At 39.2% G+C, this 16683-nt stretch overlaps 1 protein-coding gene across 2 annotated transcripts; it reads left to right on the top strand.

Moving 5' to 3' along the window:
* Window positions 1-720: 720 nt before the first annotated feature.
* ropn1l (rhophilin associated tail protein 1-like) lies at window positions 721-15861 on the top strand. Of its 2 annotated transcripts, none has more exons than XM_055006934.1 (6): window positions 721-833; window positions 3709-3841; window positions 4668-4791; window positions 5570-5731; window positions 6406-6581; window positions 14964-15861. In XM_055006934.1, exons 2-6 carry the CDS (start codon window positions 3711-3713, stop codon window positions 15061-15063), a joined length of 693 nt encoding a protein of 230 aa, XP_054862909.1. In that variant the 5' UTR covers window positions 721-833; window positions 3709-3710; the 3' UTR covers window positions 15064-15861. The 2 variants fall into 2 exon arrangements, with proteins under 2 accessions (XP_054862909.1, XP_023127847.1); XM_023272079.3 differs by lacking the exon at window positions 14964-15861 and adding an exon at window positions 7436-12252.
* The last annotated feature ends 822 nt before the right edge of the window (window positions 15862-16683 follow it).

Raw genomic sequence — 16683 nt, 5'->3', positions numbered from 1 at the left:
ATGTATAATATGTATATAATATATTGTTTTAATATATTCAACTGTTTATACAGTTCATGTTTGCTTTGCGATACACAAATTTCCTCATGTGCTCTATGTACAACCCTAAATGCTGCTTTTTCTAATATTAAATCACGTTCCAAGTCAGAAACACAATTTTAATAGCTTTTTAAATCTTCTAATCTACACGATAGTATGTCACAAATGCAGGACTGACATGATTTGGATCATTTCTGCGGCAAAACAGGGCAAGAAGAATTGGTATGCACATAAAAAGATTTAGTAGCCCTGCTCTGTTTCTTTAAAACTCCAAGATGTGTTCGGCTGTAATAAATCTGGAATATATCTATACAATATAGTTATGGATGACATTAATTATACAGAATATCAAAATTAACATTTGAATTTTTTTTTTTTTTTTTTTAAAAGATTACATTTATTTCAAAAGCAATTATGTTTTGAGAAGAAGTTTAGTAAGGTTTGCAGTGAAGTTTGCTTCCTACAGCAGTTTATTCTTGGGGTCTGCAGGTACCTGGGTCGATAGGCGACGACAGACGAGCGTTAATATAACGTTCAGAAGAGGAGTAGGTGGAAATTAGCAATAACTGGCTCTTATTTTATTCTGGAAACACGGTTAAAAAGTAGTGTGCTTGGTCCATTCTCGTAACCAGAGGGGGCAATAATGCACTGCATGGTCCACTAGAAGCAGCAGCAGAATAGAAGAAGAAGAAGAAGACCTCCGTTGCTATGCGACGAACGCTACAGTACAAACGTTAGGAGCGAAGCATAAATAAACAAGTTTAAGCTAACAACATATTCATTCATTAGTACAGGTAAGTTTTTCTTTCTTATCATTATTATTATTTATTATTGTTGTTGTTGTTTTTAGTGTATTAATCGATGTTGGGCCGTGAGCATTATGACTAAACAACAACCTCTTAATATTAGGAAACGTTAAGCATAATTGTATAATTGTATTTAGTGCTGCATACAAATAAATTAGCGTAGCACATAAGAAACTATGGGAAGATGTTATTAATTTGGATAAATTAGTGTTTCAGCTGAATTGCTATCATATTAAAGCTGTAGCAGATTTTCCTGTTTCCATTTCCTGACTTATAGGCTACTTTATGCAGAGTGTAATAAATCTGAGTACTTACACCGATCAGACATAACATTATGACAACCTGCATAATGTTGTGATGGTCCCCCTTTTGCTGCCAGAACAGCCCCGACCCGTCGAGGCATGGGCTCTGCTAGACCCCTGAAGGTGTGCTGTGGTATCTGGCACCAAGATGTTAGTAGCAGATTCTTTAAGTCCTGTAAGTTGTGAGGTGGGACCTCCATGGATTGGACTTGTTTGTCCAGCACATCCCACACAGATGCTCGACTAGATTGAGATCTGGGGAATTTGGAGGCCAAATCAACACCTCAAACTTGTTGCTGTGGTCCTCAAACCATTCTTGAACAATTTTTGCTTTGTGGCATGACACATTATCCTGCTGAAAGAGGCCACAGCCAGTAAGGATTACCGTTTCCTTGAAAGGGTGTACATGGTCTGCAACAATGCTTAGGTCGGTGGTAAATGTCAAAGTAACATCCACATGGATGGCAGGACCCAAGGTTTCCCAGCAGAACATTGCCCAAAGCACCACACTGCCTCCGTCAGCTTACCTTCTTCCCATAGTGCATCCTGGTGTCATGTGTACCCCAGGTAAGCAACACACACGCACCTGGCCATCCACGTGATGTAACAGAAAACATGATATATCAGACCACACCACCTTCTTCTATTGCTCCATGGTCCAGTTTTGATGCTCACATGCCCATTGTTGGCGCTTTCGGTGGTGCACAGGGGTTAGCATGTTCACTTGCTGCCAAATATATCCAACCCACTAACTGTTGCCATGATGAAGAGATAATCAGTGTTACAAACTTCATTTGTCAGTGGTCGTAATGCTATGCCTAATCACAGTGTATATTCAGGACTGATTCACCAGTGACTGGACCTTCCAGATACAGGTGTCTTTATACTACAATCACTTGAGACCCATTCGCTGCACTCAGATGATCTACATTTCACTAACTGAGTAACCTCTAGCACCAATTTGCTGCATCTGTGCCTGAATACTTATGCAATCTATGCAATCTCTTATCTTATATTTTTAATTAATTGGTATTACTTTGTAGAAATCTGACTTCACTTGGAGATGAAAGAGTCTTTTTTGTAATATCTTGTCCAAAAATCCAAATTAAATTGAGCATATTTCAATGTTAAAAAACAATAAAAGGGAGAAAAAAACTCTTAGAAGTCTGAATACTTTTTATAGGCACTGCGTTTTTCATCAGTAACTTTGGATTTCAATGTCCAGCTTCTTTCTAATTTAAATTTTGAAAAAAGTAAGAAGACTATACACAATCACTTTATTTGACCAATAATTGAGTTAATCACATCAAGGCTAAAGGCAATATCTCAATATGATGCTATAGTCTGTGTTGCCATTTCACATAAAATAGACTTACAAAAGGGGAAAAAAATGAAAATATGTTCACAGTTTACTGAAATAATGCAGACTTTGTACCCCAAAATAGGCCATTTTTTGAGTATCTTAAAATCCTGTCAAACTGCACTGACAGAATATTCAGCTTTTTCAAAAAGCGATCTTTGTGAGCATAACATTATGTGTTGTGACAGTACAAATGGCTTTACTTTGAAGGGTACATCCACACCAAAGTACATTAAATAAACTAAGGCAAAAATCAACATATGTGTAAAGTTAATTAGATGGTCATGTGGCAAATCGTGTTTTCATTTAGTTAGAAACTTGACCGTTTTGACACTGTATTTGTGAGGTATTAAGTTTGAGATTAAAATGTCAGATTTTTGTCAGTCATGATGTTAAGAAAACTTGCTGGCAGCAGGACTAATTTATTTGTACAAATCCACTAATATATTTTTTCAGCTCATGATTGATTATAGTTTATACTTGACTACTTTCCAAGGGCATTTAAGTGATTGTCCTAGATAAGGTTGCATCATCAGGGTGTGAAAAAAAACAAAAATCAAAACAAGGTATTAACTGGACTCGACCAGAGTATACCTGAGGTATAAAACAGATGAGCCTGCTTTAACCCCAGGTATTGTCAGGGCTTAGTTAGATCTTTGCATGTTACACCAGTTTACCACTTTGCCCTTAAGCTTATACCTAACACATTGTCTTTAAATTTATTCCTTTATTCGTTTCTTCTAGCCCCAAAAATTCAGGTGGTTAACACCAGAGTCACTGGCATTAACACTGACAGCCTTTTCCTTTATTTCTCTGTTTCTCATTCCCTAAAATTTCTGATAGTATCCATATCTCTTGCTGTGCGAATGGGATCTTCTCCCCATGACTCCTTTTATCATAGAGGAACAGCCTACTACCAGGAAATGTACCTGCAGCTTTCTGATCTTGCCTCTTTGAAACATGTTGTTTTCATGGTCTCCATATTCCTTTCCAGCTTCCATGGTGAGACAGTAGCATCGGGTTGCTAAATTAGGTCTCAGCAACCAGAACTGAATTTTTTGTTAATGATTTTTTTTTATTATTGTCAGTGTGGGGACATTTTAGCAGTCAGGGAGCTGTCGCATTTTTATTTCCTCTTGGAACTCCTTTCTATTGCATTTCATCCTCTAATTGGACTATATTTGCAATGTTCATATTGCAGCCATGGTTGTTCCAGAGACATTCTATTGTGCCCAGCAAATCAACATCCCTCCCCAGCTGCCAGACATCCTCAAAAACTTCACCAAGGCAGCCATCCGAACACAGCCCAAGGATGTTCTGCTGTGGTCTGCGGCGTAAGTTTTAATCTGTGTCAACGGTGGTTTGGGTAGACATGTGGTTGTGTTTAATTCCAGTCTTATTCTGTCAAACTATAGCATAAACAGAGCCCACAGTGTCTCCAGGCAACATCGCTGTATTAAAAGGCAGGCCCTTCTCACCTGCACATGTCTTATTTTTGCATTGATTGGCTGTAATTAGATCCCAGGGGATTCCATGTTACCATGGCGGTTAAACGATCAGACTTTCCTCAACAAAGAAAAAACACAATTAAAGTGCTGGATGAAATTGAAATATTCAGTTTTTTTTTTTTTTGTTGTTTTTTTTTTTTTTTACCACCAAGGGCTGGCCTATCCTCAATAAACAATAAAGTGAGTCATATGGTGAAGTAAAAAAAAAGCAAAAAAAAAAAACCCCACAAAAAACACAAAAACAATTCAAGTGTCTCCTGGGTTTAAAGGTGTTTATATGCTATTAAAGTAACACCGGGCTCTGTTGCCTCTCAGAGATCCTGAAAGTCATACTGCCTCTGAATTTATTACAAAACATTATTTAACTATTGGAGGAAGATAAGCGACAGCATGACTCGGAAACTTTTCACAAACGAAACCACAGCTTATGATGATTGACTTTGGGGGGTGATTTATCCAGCATACAGCACTCATGAGAAGCCATTAAATTGGACTAAACCCAATTTATGATTCATTATACATGGTCTCCTTTTATCACATTGTTGGAACGGTAGGTTTGGGACACAGGCGAGATGAATAACAAGCAGGGTAAAGCTAAGCATGGTCTTTAATAATATATGTGTGCTAATAATGTGAATGTGTCCTCTCCCAGATACTTCAATGCGCTGTCTAAAGGAGAATGTCTACCTGTCAAGGACAGGCTGGAGATGAATGTTGCCACCCAGAAGACAGACACTGGGCTGACTCCAGGTCTACTGAAGACCCTCCACAAACAGGTGCTCTCTCATAAACCCGCAGAATTTATCACTTAATCATTTTCTTTATAGTGCTGCTGGTAAAAGAAATGAAATGCATAAACTGTATTGCATAATTTTCTAATGTGATTTACTGTTTTGAATTTACATTTCCTGTAAAGGCCACATTCTGTAATTGATTACCTTATGTGCTCTCCTGAGCGTAAGTATTAATTGCATTGAGTTTAATATCCAGTCTTTGCTTACTCTTATTATTTCTGTGTGTTTCTGAATATTGCAATGTTGCTGTGACCCCATGTGGATCATTAAAGTTGCATATTATTGCAAAACCTATTTTATCTCACCTGGGGCATTTACTGGCATCTTGGTGTGGATTCATAAAAACAATCGAATTATTAATATTTCCTTAAAGGCCAACACTTAAGACACAGTCCTGGCCTTGCAAAAATGCCGCTCTCTGTCTGTCTTGGGTTTATAAAATTTTGCAACATGTTAAACTGTGTTTGCATTAGAAAATGTAAAAACAATCTAAGAAAAGTGTGTCAATGTAATGGCCACAAATACACATTAGTGTTAATGTTGCGAGCAAATCTACCAGCTTGGAGTGGAAATTAACTTATACATAAGGGCTTACCATAAGTAAAAGAGTGCATAAGTATGCACAGCTGTGAGACCCTCCAGTCTCAATACTCCTGTTAATTTAATCAGATAATACAGAATAATTTGCCATGATTTGATGGAGTCATCTGGTGAAGTGACTAACTTGGTTCTTTCTCCTACTTTCCACACCCAATCACAGCTGGCCCCCAAGAAAATTTGCAGCAAGGAGGAACTTGCGGAGAAATGGAAGGGTCTGTGTCTACCCATGGATCAGCTGAAGACCCTGCTGTCGCTAGGCAGCTTTGGCTCAGATATCGACTGGATGGAGTTTTTTGCCCTGGGCTGCAGTGCTCTAGCAGGGGTGAGATGTTACATAAGGCCAGATATAAATGCTAATGCCACTTTATTCCACTCCGTTTGAGCATTAAAACCTACTGTGAGACCATGCACAGCTGGAGATCCTCAAGCAGCCCAGTGTTTGTTCATCTCACACTCCAGCCTCCTAGAGACAAGATCCAGACATCCATGATCCTTCTTCATCGGAATCCTGGAGCTCCGTAGAGAATGACAGGATAAATCCTTTTTAGATGATGTGAATCTTTGTCGAGCTGTTAAGCCAATGATTTTGCTTTAAAGATGCAGATAGAGCAGTAGACAGATCAAAGAGATTTTTTTAAGCATCAAGAACTTTACATGAGATGACTTAGTGTCTGCAAAAGCAAATGCAGCTAAGCATTAACATCAGTATGTGCTCAGTGTCAGTAGTTTTGGATCGGATGCTGCTATGAGTCTGTAGACCACTTTAACCACATGAGGGCAGTCTTGTTCTAGCTGGGCTGGGCAGTTGTTTTTTTTTTACTATCTTTAGCTGGCCTATGTGCATGTAAATGTATCTGTAGAGTTTTTCTAATGCTCAGATGGGGTGGGGATGTCCTTCATTGCATGCTTTTGTGTTTGTGTGTCTCTTTTTTGTTATTTTTTTTGTTTAAAATTCCTCAGACTGATTCTCATGTGTCTCGAAATACACTTTCTCAGAACCTGATGGGTACTCTGAAATTTGCCTGTGAGATTCTGACAGAGGACGAGGAAGGCAGTGCTGCAAGGATCCCATTCGTTACCTTTACGAAACTGTACACTTACCTGGCTCAGGTAGAGGGGGACATGTCACAGGACCACATTGACAACTTCCTCCGCAGTCTGCAGCCACAAGTGTAGGTTTTCATTTTTGTGTGTGTGAGTGTGTGAATATGTGCATGGACCTCAGATGTAAAAGCTCTCACAGCAGCTGTAGTAGTGGAATATGAAGCTATTTTATATACATCACCAACAGACACGCTAGCCAGTTTTTACTTTTTTTTTTTTTTTTGCCAAAAAGCGTAATTACTTTCCACCTTTGAATCACCTCCCATTGATTTCGGCCTCAGTCAGATCTCATTAAAAGACTGTATTTTAGTCCTTTTTTCACTCATCAAGGTCATATAATATCTGCAAGTGCTAAATCAGAGGCGAGAGGGCTTGTTTGAACTCAAAGGGCCTTAAAAAACTCTTAGCACAGTTGCCTTTTATTTATTTTTTAAACTACATTTAGATTTTATTCGATTCCTCTCAAATTTTCCCGATTTATTTTATCACTGATTGCAGCTATCAGGTCACCTACAGAGTTTGATGTCAGGATTTCAGCACATTATATGATTACATCCAGTCCATGCTGGGCTGCTGAACACGTACAGTAAAGCTGTTAACTTGAACTGCATTTTAAAAAGTATACATAGGGACGAAAATTTTAGAAAAAATACATTCAAAACTACTTTAAGCTCAAGGAACACTATTAGAATGTTTCCTGCAGTGATGACTCTGGATGTAGTGAACACTTCTTTAGTTGTTTTTGGCCCAGCATTTCTGCCACTCAATGTCAGTTGGCTAAGAAGCACAGACCATTTAAGAGCTCAGCCTGGTCCCCCTAGCCTCAGATGATATTGTAAGATTGTGATATTCACAGTTGTGAAAATCCTTTTGCTGCTGAGTAGAGCTGTTGCACTCAAGCATTGGTTTCTCTGCCCAACAGCAACAAGCAGAACGGCATGATTCAGGTTTCCAACTTCTACATCAGCAGGAAGTAATGGAAGGAGAGACAGAAAGCAATGAAAGGAGGAAGGAAGGAAGACATAGAAGTAACAAAATGATGGTGTTCAATTAATAAATGGGCCCAGTAATGCTCCTTCAAGCACAGCTGTTGTTTCATTACTATAAAATTGGTCCCAGTAATTGTTAGCATCAGGCACAGTGGCCTATTATTTGTCATTGTCCAGCTGAACGGAGCTGCTATTTCGAGTCCGGTTGGAATCTTTTAATGAGCAGCAAGTGAAGCACAAAGCTGCCTTATACAAACTGTCAGGTAGGGTGTATGAATGCTTTTTATTTCCCATTCTCTTATGTCTGGGTTAGCCAAAGTTCATTTATCATGCACATAACCTATCAGCTTGCAGCTTCACCACATTTGGCCTCTCTGCTGCTGTATTCATTTTTCCCAGCAGATGAGAAAGAGGAGCTGTAAGGAGATAAGCACTGAGGGCACAAGAGCGTGATTTTCTGCTTGCCATAGAGACTTCTGTTTTGTTCAGCCCCCCCGTGCAATAATGTAAATGGGCAAGTGCAAATGCACACGGAGACAGGTTTATTACACTAGTCAGAAAGCACAGAAAATCACATACAGCGCCACACACACACACACACACACACACACACACACACACACACACACACACACACACACACACACACACACACACACGCACAAAACCGTTGCTGTGTCATTTTGGGAGTTTTTCATCAGGCTCGACAGGAAACAGGATCAGTGGGAATTCACATTGCAGGCACAGTTGGCAGTAGGTTTTAAAGGGTGGAGGATACACACACATACACACACACACACCTACACACACCTATGTGTGTGTGTGTGTGTGTGTGTGTGTCTTATTGCTTTTCTACTTTTTCAGCCATGCATTTCATTTGCCTTTTGGATTTTTCTGAGCAATATGTTGCACAAGATTTTCATTTCAATATTAATACAGTTTTATCTGATCTTTTCAATTGCTAAGCAGCCACATGTTACTGGTTTTCAACTTGCTAAGTCAACTTAGAGTTTCTGAACTTAGTTGTGAGCTCAAATAAAGAGGCAGCCAGCAGACTGCAGCATAAAACAGGACACTTGGTACCACAGACTGATAAAACATCTGCAGCATCTTACTGCAGATGTCTAATGAGGCAAAAGAGGCTCTGCCCCTATTTGTAGATGAGGTCAATATTTTTAGACCAGTCCAACTTATTATCCAGGTGTCTCTATCAAGTCTCTATATGTGTGTTGTCTTCATGTATCTTGACAACTTTGTGTCCAGTCCACTTCAAACTCAACAGGTTTGTCGCTGAGCATTAGAGGAAGTGCAGCATCGAGTTTGAGGTCAATTGAAATGTTTTTGGGCTCGTTTTGGGGCCCATAGCTTTGCCTTTTGTTGCCAGTAGGTGGTGCATTATTTGGTAGGCAAGAACATGAAAATTCCGTTGGTGTATGATGTCATAATTTGATGCCATTACATGTTTGATGACATCATACATATGATGACATCACAATGATGTCCAACCCTTTCCAAAAGTATAAAAAGGTTGAACAAATCGGAGATTGGTCATTCTCGGATTCCCATCCAGCGATGTACTTAGGATTTACTGAGTATTCAACCACAGGATTCGCGAGACCGAACGACCAACTGTAGACAAAGACCCTTGTTTGAGACAGAAACTCAACCTGCTGAGTAATATTTTTGTGGAATTTATTTGATTGGCATCACCTTTGCTTTGACGGTACAATGCCAGGAAAGAAGAAGAAAAACACCTCTCGTGGACAAAACGACAAAGGTTGTGACTCTGACCAGGACAAAAGTAGCAAGCTAGAAGATCTTCTGGAGAACCCAATAGGAGATTTGCTGGAGGCCAACGAACAGCCCGACCAGCTGTTGGACGAGGCCCCAGAACCAGCAAACCAAAACACTCCCAAGATGGGGGAAGTGAAAAAGCTACATGAACTGGGGCAGAGGTGCAAAAACCTCCAGGCAGAGAAAGTCCTTCTGACAAAGGGCATGAAACAACTGGAGGAGAAAGTCAGAGATCTCCAGCTTGAAAATCAAGAGCTGGAGCTGAAAAAGGAATTGGCTGAAGAGGAATTTTGGGCTCTGCTGGAACAAGAAAGAACTCAGAAAAACTGGATCTGGAAGCTAAAAATGATGATCTCCAGTTGGTAAGTAACGCTAAGAAACGGCAGAAGAAGAGATTCTTCTGCTGCTTCAAGAGCGAGAGAGGAGGAGAAAATGGTAAAAAAAAAGTAAAGAAAGACAAGAGGAAGAAGGTGGGTTGCTGGAGCTGGATGTTCTAAACTTCCTTTCTCCAACTTCTTACCAAATGGAAGCTAAAAATGATGATCTCCAGTTGGTAAGTAACGCTAAGAAACAGCAGAAGAAGAGATTCTTCTGCTGTTTCAAGAGCGAGAGAGGAGGAGAAAATGGTAAAAAAAAAGTAAAGAAAGAGAAGAGGAAGAAGGTGGGTTGCTGGAGCTGGATGTTCTAAACTTCCTTTCTCCAACTTCTTACCAAATGGAAGCTAAAAATGATGATCTCCAGTTGGTAAGTAACGCTAAGAAACAGCAGAAGAAGAGATTCTTCTGCTGTTTCAAGAGCGAGAGAGGAGGAGAAAATGGTAAAAAAAAAGTAAAGGAAGAGAAGAGGAAGAAGGTGGGTTGCTGGAGCTGGATGTTCTAAACTTCCTTTCTCAAACTTCTTACCAAATGGAAGCTAAAAATGATGATCTCCAGTTGGTAAGTAACGCTAAGAAACAGCAGAAGAAGAGATTCTTCTGCTGTTTCAAGAGCGAGAGAGGAGGAGAAAATGGTAAAAAAAAAGTAAAGAAAGAGAAGAGGAAGAAGGTGGGTTGCTGGAGCTGGATGTTCTAAACTTCCTTTCTCCAACTTCTTACCAAATGGAAGCTAAAAATGATGATCTCCAGTTGGTAAGTAACGCTAAGAAACAGCAGAAGAAGAGATTCTTCTGCTGTTTCAAGAGCGAGAGAGGAGGAGAAAATGGTAAAAAAAAAGTAAAGAAAGAGAAGAGGAAGAAGGTGGGTTGCTGGAGCTGGATGTTCTAAACTTCCTTTCTCAAACGTCTTACCAAATGGAAGCTAAAAATGATGATCTCCAGTTGGTAAGTAACGCTAAAAAACAGCAGAAGAGATTCTTCTGCTGTTTCAAGAGCGAGAGAAGAGGAGAAAATGGTAAAAAAAAAGTAAAGAAAGAGAAGAGGAAGAAGGTGGGTTGCTGGAGCTGGATGTTCTAAACTTCCTTTCTCCAACTTCTTACCAAATGGACACTAAAAATGATGATCTCCAGTTGGTAAGTAACGCTAAGAAACAGCAGAAGAAGAGATTCTTCTGCTGTTTCAAGAGTGAAAGAGGAGGAGAGAATGGTAAAAAAAAAAGTAAAGAAAGAGAAGAGGAAGAAGGTGGGGTGCTGGAGCTGGATGTTCTAAACTTCCTTTCTCCAACTTCTTACCAAATGGAAGCTAAAAATAATGATCTCCAGTTGGTAAGTAACGCTAAGAAACAGCAGAAGAAGAGATTCTTCTGCTGTTTCAAGAGCGAGAGAGGAGGAGAAAATGGTAAAAAAAAAGTAAAGAAAGAGAAGAGGAAGAAGGTGGGTTGCTGGAGCTGGATGTTCTAAACTTCCTTTCTCCAACTTCTTACCAAATGGAAGCTAAAAATGATGATCTCCAGTTGGTAAGTAACGCTAAGAAACAGCAGAAGAAGAGATTCTTCTGCTGTTTCAAGAGCGAGAGAGGAGGAGAAAATGGTAAAAAAAAGTAAAGAAAGAGAAGAGGAAGAAGGTGGGTTGCTGGAGCTGGATGTTCTAAACTTCCTTTCTCCAACTTCTTACCAAATGGAAGCTAAAAATGATGATCTCCAGTTGGTAAGTAACGCTAAGAAACAGCAGAAGAAGAGATTCTTCTGCTGTTTCAAGAGCGAGAGAGGAGGAGAAAATGGTAAAAAAAAGTAAAGAAAGAGAAGAGGAAGAAGGTGGGTTGCTGGAGCTGGATGTTCTAAACTTCCTTTCTCCAACTTCTTACCAAATGGAAGCTAAAAATGATGATCTCCAGTTGGTAAGTAACGCTAAGAAACAGCAGAAGAAGAGATTCTTCTGCTGTTTCAAGAGCGAGAGAGGAGGAGAAAATGGTAAAAAAAAAAGTAAAGAAAGAGAAGAGGAAGAAGGTGGGTTGCTGGAGCTGGATGTTCTAAACTTCCTTTCTCAAACGTCTTACCAAATGGAAGCTAAAAATGATGATCTCCAGTTGGTAAGTAACGCTAAGAAACAGCAGAAGAGATTCTTCTGCTGTTTCAAGAGCGAGAGAAGAGGAGAAAATGGTAAAAAACAAAGTAAAGAAAGAGAAGAGGAAGAAGGTGGGTTGCTGGAGCTGGATGTTCTAAACTTCCTTTCTCCAACTTCTTACCAAATGGAAGCTAAAAATGATGATCTCCAGTTGGTAAGTAACGCTAAGAAACAGCAGAAGAAGAGATTCTTCTGCTGTTTCAAGAGCGAGAGAGGAGGAGAAAATTGTAAAAAAAAAGTAAAGAAAGAGAAGAGGAAGAAGGTGGGTTGCTGGAGCTGGATGTTCTAAACTTCCTTTCTCCAACTTCTTACCAAATGGAAGCTAAAAATGATGATCTCCAGTTGGTAAGTAACGCTAAGAAACAGCAGAAGAAGAGATTCTTCTGCTGTTTCAAGAGTGAGAGAGGAGGAGAAAATGGTAAAAAAGTAAAGAAAGAGAAGAGGAAGAAGGTGGGTTGCTGGAGCTGGATGTTCTAAACTTCCTTTCTCCAACTTCTTACCAAATGGAAGCTAAAAATGATGATCTCCAGTTGGTAAGTAATGCTAAGAAACAGCAGAAGAAGAGATTCTTCTGCTGTTTCAAGAGCGAGAGAGGAGGAGAAAATGGTAAAAAAAAAGTAAAGAAAGAGAAGAGGAAGAAGGTGGGTTGCTGGAGCTGGATGTTCTAAACTTCCTTTCTCCAACTTCTTACCAAATGGAAGCTAAAAATGATGATCTCCAGTTGGTAAGTAACGCTAAGAAACAGCAGAAGAAGAGATTCTTCTGCTGTTTCAAGAGCGAGAGAGGAGGAGAAAATGGTAAAAAAAAAAGTAAAGAAAGAGAAGAGGAAGAAGGTGGGTTGCTGGAGCTGGATGTTCTAAACTTCCTTTCTCCAACTTCTTACCAAATGGACTCTAAAAATGATGATCTCCAGTTGGTAAGTAACGCTAAGAAACAGCAGAAGAAGAGATTCTTCTGCTGTTTCAAGAGCGAGAGAGGAGGAGAAAATGGTAAAAAAAAAAGTAAAGAAAGAGAAGAGGAAGAAGGTGGGTTGCTGGAGCTGGATGTTCTAAACTTCCTTTCTCCAACTTCTTACCAAAAAATGAAAAAAAAAATGAAAATCTCCAGAAAGAAAAACTGGATGTGGAGATTAAAAATGAAAATCTACAGACAGAAAAACTGGACAGAAAATGTTTTGATATTTTAATAAAATAAGAGTACAAATCCAGCAGTGTAAAAGTACTGCATTACAAGTAAAACCCCATTTAGTAGCATAGTATAATAAAAGTATTAAAATACTAGTTTGGTCCCTCTGACTGCCATGTTATTATGTATGACACCATTGGATTATTAATGGTCAAGCATCATTATGTGAGCAGCATGCTACTATTGTAACTGCTGCTGGTGGAACGAGTTTAAACAACCATATATCCAGTTTCATTAACAAGGACAGACAAATCTGAGGGTTCATCAGATGATTAATGGGAGAGGAAAAAAGAAAAAACAAAGTTCTGATAGACCAGCCTGTTTTCAATTTTGCGACTTTTCTCTAATCTTTTTTTTTTTTTTAAATCAGATCTTGGATCATTTGAACATTTATTAAAATGAAACTCAGAGGGACATTAAGCGGGAAAAATCAGTATTTGGTAGAGCAGCTTACAATTCAGATAACTGAAATGTGACCAGACTACACACTGCTTTTTGTGAGATGTCAGAAGCCAGACATTTGGTCAGAATTCACTGGTTTAATTTTTAACAATGTGTTGGACTTTAAAAGCTTATTATACTATCCAGTGTGTTAAATCTTCATCCTCAGACTAAATAAAGCTGATAGATAAATGTAGTGGAGTAGAAAATAAAATAGAAATGTAACAGAGTGGAAATAAAGTAGCATAAATTGGAAATACTAATGTAAAGTACAAATATCTCAAAACTGTAGCTAAGTACAGTACAGTAACTGTGCTTAGTTACTTTCCATTTGTGGAATTTTTTAATTTTGTTGATGTTTTAAATGACATTTTTGTTGTTGACTGAGATATAGACAGTAGGCAGTTTTCTTTAACTGTGCCTACAGTGTGTACTAAAATGTTAGAATTTCAGAAAAATAAACTGTAGGTGCTCACTCCTTTTGACTTCTGCACATCTTCCTTCAAGCATAGATTTAAAAATCCCATCTCAAAGTAGCAAAATACTAAGAGCAACAGTGTGTTGACTCAGAAAGAAATACTAGGTTTCTGTTATCTAAAACTAAAACCACTGAAGCTGGAAAGTGTGACTGCTTGGAGACACAACTTGCACTTGTGCTATTGAGAAAGGACTGTTACGTCAGGTCACATCGCTCCTGGTTGACTATTCCAGGGAAGAAAATTCTACTTTGTATTCATGTTTCATTTACTATGGACCTTGTGGTCAAAATCGGGAGACGTGTTCCTGTGTTTCCTGAAGTAACAGCTGCTTCCTAGTGAAACTTTCCACTCTTCACATGTTCTTCCCTGAGTATTTTTAGGCACGTCCTTCAATTTCTATGCAACAATTTATTTTTAGTTGCATCTTTTAAGTACAGCGGTTACACTTACGGCTCCAATGCCGTTTGCCCCATCGTTTCAGGATTTTGGAACATCGAGAAAACATGACATCATTGCAAAGTTGTCAGTGCTTTAGGAATCTCAGCTCCAGGGTGGACCTTGTTGTACAGGCTCTACTGTTTCTTCACACTTTGCTCATAACATCACATCTCCAGGGACACGACGAATGTTGCAGAACAGTGAGAAAGAGACAGGAGAAGAGAGAGCGTGCACAAAGGCTCCCTTTAGTGCATGTCTCCGTGTAACTGTTGTGTAACAGATTTCAGGGTAAGAAAAAGGGAAAATATGATTCATGCTGTATTCTAGAGTTGTAGAACATGGATATTTTATCATTCTTTGAGCTGTATTCCTGTTCTCAGTACAGCTGTCCTCTACTTTGTTTAGACCATTGTTGGGTTTAAAAGATTTATCAGTAGGTTTTAGTCAGTCTAGAAATTATTATCAGGCTGTTTCAGTAACAGTTTACATTGAAAAAATAACCATCTACATACCATGATTATGTAAGTCATGATGATAACTGGGACATGTGTATCAGCTGTTTAGTCTTATGTGTGTGACTGAAATGTATGTCATGGATGCTTAACATATTTTATTTATGCATGTTCCAGGGAGCTCCAGCATGGGATGATAAAGCCTCTGGACTTTATCCACAGAGACGACATGAACTCACCTCCTCCTTCTTCATCCAGTGTTGCCAGAGCTGAATAGGAAACAAGAAAGACAGAATTTGTAAAACTAAAGCTGTACATATACCAGTGAAAGCAGAGCCACACCCGGAAAGTTGTGTTGGTGAAGCATGTGCATGTAGGTGTGACTAAAAAAAAAGAATCAGCTGGAACTGCCTACAACACCATCTATACATGCTAGAATCATAGTCTAAAAAAACAAACCGACTTTTCTTAAGCCCAGATTAGTTTTTAACACTCACCCAGGTGGGATAACATCATCTGTCAATCAAGCAAACGCCCCCAAAGCATTTTCCCCTTTAAGCCTCATTACCTTCTTAATGGAACAACGATCTTGTAATCCCCACTGTGACACACATGAGCAGATGTGAAATTAACTATTGAGACCCGAACTCCTTTAAAAAAAACACATGTAATTACTTTTTGTATTTCAAGAGAGAAGTGTGGACCTTTTTCACTAATTCCACCACTTTCCTGGATTTCTTTGAGCCAAGTATCCTTATTATTAGGGGTGCAGCTTCTAAACCACCCCTGCACTGACTTTAGTGCTCTGTCTCATTTTTACAGCGACGTTATGCACATGACTGTGTGTAACTGTGTGATAATCAGGAATCCTTTTGCAAGAGGACTTCAAGTTTCACCTTGTGGTGCTACTCTATGCTGTCATACTTAATTGCTTTGCGAAGGACACATTTGCTTAATGGTATAGACTGTTTAATTCTGTGTCGCGTTCTTGTGTCTATTTATCGTTAAAACTGATTATGTCTTTGGTGTGGCAGCAATTGTGGAACATGCTAGCAATAAATGAAGCTGATTTGTCCAGGCTGTACTTGGGAGTTGTTTTTAAACACATGAACACACATAACAAAAAGAACTTAATTAAGGGCCATTGCCGCCTGATTAAAATTAGTTAATTACCACTTGTGGACTGGTGAACTTCTCCTATTCAACAGGCAACAAAAGCTTTCTCTAGCCCTGCTTTTGAGTGCTGTCCTTAGCTTCTGAATAGACAGTGCTGTCTCTCCTGGCCTCATTAACTGATTAAGCAATAATATCAAGAGTTTCTAATTAAGCAAATAATAACCAGCACATTAGGCTTATGCCATGAAGAGGAAAAACAACATTTCCATGCAAATCCTACTACACAAACAGCCCCGTTAAAAACCTTGACATAAACACTTGATTTTGGGTACATTTTCGCTTCAGCACACACACGTACACAAACCTAACAGTTCAGTGCTTGTGTCCAGAAGAGGCTCATAAGAGATCTTTGTACGGAGCTCGTGCTATACGCCATAGAAGAGGGCATGGTGTGTGGGTGTTTGGGCTGTTTGTGGTTTTAGGGGTAATAAATGAATGACTGGAAGAGGAGAAGGCATGCAGGAGCTTGTCTCAAGCTACCAGCAGCTAAGTCATGTTGTGCTCATGAAATATATGCAGGCAGATCTATTGAGAAAGGTGAGGTTAGAATAAAGATAACTCTCTGAAGCAAGCGCACTCCACAATACAATTATCTATAAATTTAAAGGAGCATTTTACTGCCTAATGATGTACACATCCAGTCTGTGCAGATGGTCAAAGGCATTCTTAGGTCAATCTGGTCCCACATAATCTCCATGTTCAGAGTGGCCTCTCAGTAGTT

The sequence above is a fragment of the Amphiprion ocellaris genome, chromosome 22 (genome assembly GCF_022539595.1).
Source record: "Amphiprion ocellaris isolate individual 3 ecotype Okinawa chromosome 22, ASM2253959v1, whole genome shotgun sequence".
In the NCBI taxonomy this organism is placed as follows: Eukaryota; Metazoa; Chordata; class Actinopteri; family Pomacentridae; genus Amphiprion; species Amphiprion ocellaris.
The sequence above is the reverse complement of the archived record's forward strand: the minus strand, read 5'-3'. Positions and strand labels throughout refer to the sequence as shown.